At 39.2% G+C, this 7500-nt stretch overlaps 2 protein-coding genes across 2 annotated transcripts in view; one reads left to right on the forward strand and one right to left on the reverse strand.

Annotated features, from left to right (window-relative positions):
- LOC143033813 (uncharacterized) overlaps positions 1–7500 on the reverse strand; it is a 67365-nt gene that overhangs the window by 46455 nt on the left and 13410 nt on the right. The window lies entirely within an intron of this gene.
- Positions 3276–4802, forward strand: LOC143033543 (uncharacterized). The gene has a single exon (XM_076199035.1). It carries the CDS (start codon positions 3276–3278, stop codon positions 4800–4802), a length of 1527 nt encoding a protein of 508 aa, XP_076055150.1.

Consider the following 7500-nt stretch of genomic DNA (forward strand, 5'->3'; position numbering starts at 1 on the left):
CTGCCCGCGGCTTCCCGCCGATCTTCCTTGATCGGCGGATCGATGAAGCTCTCGAAGTCCGTCCCCTGGTCTTCGGTCAAATCAAGTGCCACTGGCCGAGGCGGTGTCCCTCATCTCACCCAACTGGACCAGAGTCCAGTGGGCGGGTGGCTTCTACCTAGGACCGAAGCGAAAATGCCGGACCAGGCGGCGGCGGCCAGCGTCGAACCAGATTGACCAGTCTCTTTATTTCATTATTTCATTCTGTCTATTTGTTTATCTTGTTGATTATATTCTTATTTTTCTCTGATCTCTGCCTTCAGTTGATAAGTTTGTTTAGTTCTACTCCCGCTTTGAATTAGATCACTTGTAGCTTTGGAGTGTTTGTTTTCCCTAATGCTTTTTGTACTTCTTACATTCTCTGGCGATTCCCTTATTATTATTATACTAAATAAAAATATTTGTCTTCCGAAAAATTTCTTTTCCTGCGGCCAGCGACGCTTGGGGCAAATCGGTTACATCGCCCGGTCGCCTGGCGGGCATAAGTGTATATTCGCGTTTTGTGTTTAGGACGCTTCTTTACCCGCGTTAAAGATGCCCGAGTCATCGAGGTTAAAGGTGCTGAGAAATCGTCATTTTTGGAAATGGATTACGCAGAAAAAAAAGAAAATTGACCAAAGCTTTTCTGAATGAAAACAAAAAACGAATGGGTGAATTGAGGCGTGAACATGGTTCGAGTTTTCCAAATTTATACGGCAATACCAATACATTTTCAGTGAGAGAATCAATAAAGTTGTTCCATCGAAAACTATTAACATTTAGTAAGAGATTGAAAGAAGATAAAAATTACGAATATAGCGACGAAATTTTTGAGTCTCTCGAAGCATTTGATGGGGAAATTTCACAAGAGAGTTTGTGTGCGTTTGAAAAGCATTACTTCGCAGGGTACAAAAGTTTTACGAAAAAGGGTGGTAAATCGGATCACACAGATTATCAAGAGTATTATCTTGAAAGAACTTTTAAAGCCCAGAGGCGAATAGATCGAGTTAACAAGTACGTTATTAAAAAAGTAAGAGATCAAATTAGTAAAAGCACTGACACGAAAGTGGAAGAAAACGTCAACGTAATTCAAGAAGCGAAAGATTTAATGATTAAGAAGCGTATTGAAGACAAGAAAGAACGACTAAAGAAAATTGAAATGGTTCGTATTCAAAAAGAGGACCGTAAAAAAGCCGAGGAAAAGGAACGAACAAGGAAGAAGGAGGCCAGAAAGGCACGGAGAGAGGCTAAAGCAAAAGCTTTAACGGTTCGCAAAGTTTTGAAACAAGAAAAGCAAGCTAAAAAAAGTTATTGCTTAGGGGAAAAAAGGAATTTAAAAAATCCAAAGGGGGTATTTTAAATGGGGGTTTAACATCATCACAAACCGCCTATATAGATGACTTGCGAGAACAACGTAAAAAAAAAAAAAAAAAAAAAAAAAAATATATATATATATTGTGGAGTCGTTAGAGAGGTTATCCACGGTTTACATAGGATCTTTACGAGAGACTGATAAGAAAGGGGTTCCACTTCATTCGATCGGTGAAATTGGAACATTCAGATGTAGGTTTTGTCAAGCGTTACTATGGGAAAAAGAACGTAGAACCATATATTGTAATGTGGGACAAACACCAATGTTTTTAGCGACGAAACTCAACGGCGATCTTGAGGCTTTATATAACGGAACGTCCCCTTTATCGAATCGCTTTCTAAAGAATTTAGTCGGATTTAACACGTTATTTTCCTTTACGTCATTTAAAACCTCAGGAACACTTCAAAACAAGCAAGAAATTTCGTTATGTTACAAGATTCAAGGAAAAGTGTATCATAAAATCGGAATTCTATAACCAGAATTAATTGCTGGTAAAGAAAAGCCGTTCTGGAAGTCTGATAATTCATTTTTGGATCTTTACTTCTACCACGATAAGAAACAACAATTAAAGTTACGTGTTCAGAGGATGTGCGATTTTTTTTTACCCACACAAAGATAAATTACAGAAAGAGAGTAAAAAGCGTCGAGAAAGAGAGGAAAATGAAGTTGCGAAAAACGAAACTATTATAAGTCAATTGTATGATTATTTAGTGGTTAACAATATATGTGTCTCGGGCATGCTCAAAGAAGTTGAATCTTCAAGACAATTGATCGACGATTACGTTAAAAAGACCGATAAAATTCCTGAAATGTCCATAACGCTAAAAACAGCCGAAGGCATCAATACGAGAGAGCATAAAGGGGTTTACCATTTACCCAAGGTCTAAATATACAGGTCAGACCGTTTACATTCTTCTGCGCAGCTTCTGACGTCATTTGGCTGAGTCCATTTTCTCTTTGTGATACACTGAAGAAAACTGTGAAACGCCAAGGAAGACAGGAACTATAATATTTTATATATATTATATATATATATTATATATCATATATATTATATATTCATATATATAGTCAGGAACTATAATATTTTATATATATTTATATATATATTTTATATAATATTTGTCAGAATATAACTAATTGCGTGGAGCTGTGCGAGCGAAGGCGACGTCATTTTTGAACGACGGACCAGCTTCAACTGACAGCTATAGGACCCGCTAACCCCACTTTGAACAGCCAGGTGACGTTCACGGGCCCGCTGCGCCAACTCCCTCGAAATTCGGTCGGAAGTGGTTAGACCTTATATTCTTAGATCTTGCATTTACCCACGTCTTCCTCGCAAGTTGGAGGGATAGTTGATTTGAGTCCAGACAAAGACCCCCTTCAGATAATAATAAGTTCCCCTGCAGCGAACACGAAATTTCCTAAAAAAAAATATTTGACCATAACAATTACTTTTATGACATATTCCAGTATCCTTTACTCATTCCCAACGGCGACATAGGGTACTCTTACAAAATGACCAAAAAATGTCAACCTGGGAAAAAAGAGGGGAAATATAACCGACTTTCACCAGCTATGTTTTATTCATCACTTTACATGGAAAGAGAAGGCGTTTTCAACTACATAACCAAAGGTAGAAGGCTGTTTCAGCAATTTGCAGTAGACAATTTCGTGAAGGTTGAATCTAACAAATTGTCGTTTCTGGAACTTCATCAGAATCAAATACGCAAAGAGAGGGCGGACATATTGAACGTTACGAACAAGAATGACATTGGACAAAGAGTCGTGTTATCTCCCACCTTTGTTGGTGGACCTCGATACATGAAGCAACGACAAGACGCTCTCTTATTATGGCTCTCCAGACTATTTCATAAATTTTACTATGAATCCAAATTGGAGTGAGTTACGCGAGGGGATGAACAAAACAGGTTCCACTGAAACAAAAGCATGTGACCGCCCCGATTTAGTAAGTAGGATATTTAAGTTGAAAGTTGATAGCCTAATAGAAGATTTGACACACAAACATATTTTTGGTCGTGTTAAAGCATATCTGTATAGCATAGAGTGGCAAAAACGTGGACATCCTCACGTGCACGTATTGTTGTGGATGGAAGAACGCGTAACCGCGGATATAGTTTCTCAATTGATCTCAGCAGAAATTCCCGACAAGGAAAAAGAACCAAGACTTTACGATGTTGTCACAAAGTGTATGATTCATGGGCCATGTAAAGGCTACGATGAATCACACCTTTGTTGTCAGGGCAAACATTCGAGAGCACAAAAATGTGGAAAAGGTTTCCCTAAGATTTGCAGAAATTATTTATTGTTTGGAAACAATGGATACCCAGAATACAAAAGAAGATCGGTTGGAGAAGGAGGTAATTCTTTCGAAATAAAAATTAAAGGTGAGAAAAAAACTATAGACAATTCATGGGGGGTGCCATATAACGCGTATTTGTGTTTGAAGTATAATGCTCATATAAACGTTGAATGCTCAAACTCAATCAAATGCATCGCTTACGTTTACGTGAACAAGGGTTGCGATCGCATTCTTTTCACTAAAACGTCCGACAACGGAGATGTAAACGAGGTTGAAAATGATCAAGAAGCAAGATTTGTAAATGCTAACGAAGCTACTTGGAAAATATTCAAATTCGATATTCATAAAAATTATCCTCCTGTGACAACACTCGATTTACATTTGGAAGGAAAAAATGAGGTGTTTTACAATGATAACACGTCAGAAGAAGAGATGAAGAAGAAAACGAATAAAGACACGCAGTTGACTGCGTTTTTCAAATTGTGTTCAAATAATAGCTTCGCTGCCGATCTACACTACCACGAGGTGCCGCGCCATTTCATTTACAACGCCAACACTTCAAGTTGGGAAGAACGAAAAGGCCGTACCTTCTCGCTGGGGCGTATTCGTGCGGTGACCACCAAGACAGTAGAGTTGTTTTACTTGAGACTCCTGCTTACGCATAAACCAGGTCCTACGTCATACGAAGATCTTCGCACAATTGACGGTAAAATGTATCCCTCTAATAGAGAAGCTGTCAAAGCTTTGGGTCTCTTAGCTGATGAAGAAACATGGAAAAATACAATTTTGGAGATAATCAACCACACGAACGATAGGAAACAACTTCGAGAGACATATGCAAGCATGTTGGTATTTTCGGATCTTGAAGATCAATCAGGGATCTGGGAAAAAAACAAAGATTTGTTCGCCAGTGACTATCTGCACATCAACAACTTAACTGAATACAACGATGAAATATATTTGGACGCATTAGATGACATTCAAAAACACGTGTGGAATTGTGGAGGGGGAAGCATCACTGAATATGGGTTGCCTCCTTCGAGGGGCGGGGAAAAGACTTCAAATGTCGTTCGAAGAGAGGTCTTATAACAAAGAAAAGTTGAAGGAGGAAGTTGCACAGAAAGAATTACTTTTGAACGATAAACAAAAACAAGTGTACGATGCAGTGATGTACCGAGTGCATTTTGGACATACGGTACAAGAACAATGGAATCTTTGTGAATGCTGCAGGGGGCACTGGTAAATCCTTCGTTTTGAACATGTTGTTGGACTCGGTACGTTCTCAGGGCAAGATAGCTTTGGCGGTAGCCTCTTCGGGTATTGCAGCTACAGTTCTTAAAGGAGGAAGAACTGCTCATAACATATTCAAGATTCCGCTATTGGAATATAACAAAGTCAGGTCATGTAGCATTAAGAAAAACTCAGAACTTGCAAAGTTATTAGAATTAACATCTTTGATCGTGTGGGATGAGATAGTGATGTCAAATAAAAACACGTTGACCGCACTTGATATTACATTATGAGATGTTCTCGAGAGCGAAAAGTTTATGGGAGGTAAGGAGTTTGTTTGCTCAGGGGATTTCAGACAAATTTTCCCTGTTATCCGAGGCGGTGGAAAGAACGAGGAACTCGAACATTGCATCAAGTCAAGTTATATGTGGAACGATCTGACAAAGTTAGAGTTGACAGAAAATGTACGTCTGAAGAAGGATGACACAAAAAACATTCTATTTGCTCAGAAATTATTACAATTGGAATCTCAAAGTGAGGGTCCCGTTGAATTCGACGAAGACTTTGGTGTTAGAGTCAAATCTCGCCAAGAGTTGGTTGATAAAGTTTATGATGACAGAGAATAACCACCTGAACGCGTCGTATTTTGAAAAAGAGCTATAGTATCACCTACGAATGATGATGTCGACAACATCAATCAGATGATTCACGAGAAACTAAAAGAGAAGGAAGTCGTTTACAATAGTGTTGATGTTGCAGTCGAAGAAGGAACGGATATACAGACTTCAGTTTTCAACGCCATGACAAGCCCATCCCTTCCGCCTCATCAGCTTAGGGTAGAGGTAGGGAGTGTGCTAATGATCATTCGAAACATTTGCCCACCGAAGCTATGCAACGGGACAAGAATCATAGTGACAAACTTGAAAAAGAATGTTTTAGTCGGGAAAATATTAGGTGGAAGTTACCGCGGAGAGCAAGTGATGATACCTAGAATCACGTTAGAGGCTCAAGATACTCCAGTTCATTTCAAGCGTAAGCAATTTCCGGTCAAACTAAGCTATGCTATGACGATAAATAAGAGTCAAGGACAAACGTTTGAACGTTGCGGGCTACTTCTGGATTCAGTACAGTGTTTCGCTCACGGACAACTGTACGTGGCGTGTTCAAGAGTAACGAGCTGGGATTTGTTATTTCATTATACCGGCTGGCACAATGTAAATGGAGAATATAAAATAAGGCCTGCAAACAACTGTGTATATAAAGAACTTTTTGTTGAGGCTACGCCCAGTCCTCAAGTAGAAGCACCGGCCGTCGTTGCTAGCGGTGAAACTTCTGCGATCGCCGCAGAAGAACCAGAGTTTGGAATCAGAGAAATCCCAAAGGAAATTTATAACATCTCAGAAGAAGACGCCGTAAAGGTGATTCTCCCAGACTTTGTTTTCAATGATGACAAGGATAACGACCCAGATGAAAGCGATTCTGAGACTGTTACTTTGAAAAAAGAAATGAAGGACATCATATCAGTACTCAAAAAATTAACTAAAAACCAGGAAAAGTTCATCGAGGAGATCAAGGATGTTGTCAAGCGGCAAAGCGACGATGAAGACAGTACCCCCTCTCCACCACGGAAAAAGATAAAAGTTAATAATGGTATTGTAGTCGCTGATGAGAAATAAAAAAAAAAACAATATAATTCAAGTGTTTTATTTTCATGCAAAATGGGCGTAGCCCAGGGCGCGCAGCGCCCGCGCCGCAGGCCAAGCCCCCCAATATGCAGCAATGATATAGTCTCAAGAGAGAGAGAGAGAGAGAGAGAATACCCCGTCTCCACCACGGAAAAAGATAAAAGTTAATGATAGTATTGTAGTCGCTGATGAGAAATAAAAAAAACAATATAATTCAAGTGTTTTATTTTCATGCAAAGTGGGCGTAGCCCAGGGCGCGCAGCGTCCGCGCCGCAGGCCAAGCCCCCCGGCGTAGCCGATGGGGTTGTATTTACTAAATTCAAATTAATACCTTTGACGGTGACCTCGTTATTTCTTAGAGCTTCGAATTTTATTTTATTTTCTAACTGAAATTCCTTCTTGTTATCCATAACCTTCGCAATGCTTATTTTCTTTATCAAAACTATTTTATTTCTCTCGGCTCTGAAATTTAATTTAGCTGTGCAATCTACCATTCAATGGTCACTACCTATATTTACATTACATCTAATATGAAGTCAATTTCGTTCTTTATTGTTCTATTTGCTACTCTCACCTAAGGTGAAGTCTGTTTCGTTCTTTGTTGTTCCATTTGGACTTCTCTAGGTCCAATTACGACCTAGACGCTTTTGGAAGAAAGTAATCATTATTCTTATGTTGTAGTTCTCTACAAAATTGAAAAACATCTCACCTGTTACTTCTCCCACCTTCTCCAAAATTCACAATACGCAATTCATTCTCCATATTCTTCCCCCACTTTAGCATTAGAGTCGTCTATCTTAAATATGTATTTACCTTTTCTTGACCCATTACCTGGCTTGAATCATCATAGGACTCAATTTCATCGTCTGAAC

This window comes from Oratosquilla oratoria, chromosome 16 (assembly GCF_046742065.1).
Source record: "Oratosquilla oratoria isolate Oo_2021 chromosome 16, ASM4674206v1, whole genome shotgun sequence".
In the NCBI taxonomy this organism is placed as follows: Eukaryota; Metazoa; Arthropoda; class Malacostraca; order Stomatopoda; family Squillidae; genus Oratosquilla; species Oratosquilla oratoria.

Excerpts from the sequence above, each read along its gene's own strand:
- LOC143033543 (XM_076199035.1), top strand. The coding sequence starts at position 3,276 with ATGAATCCAAATTGGAGTGAGTTACGCGAGGGGATGAACAAAACAGGT.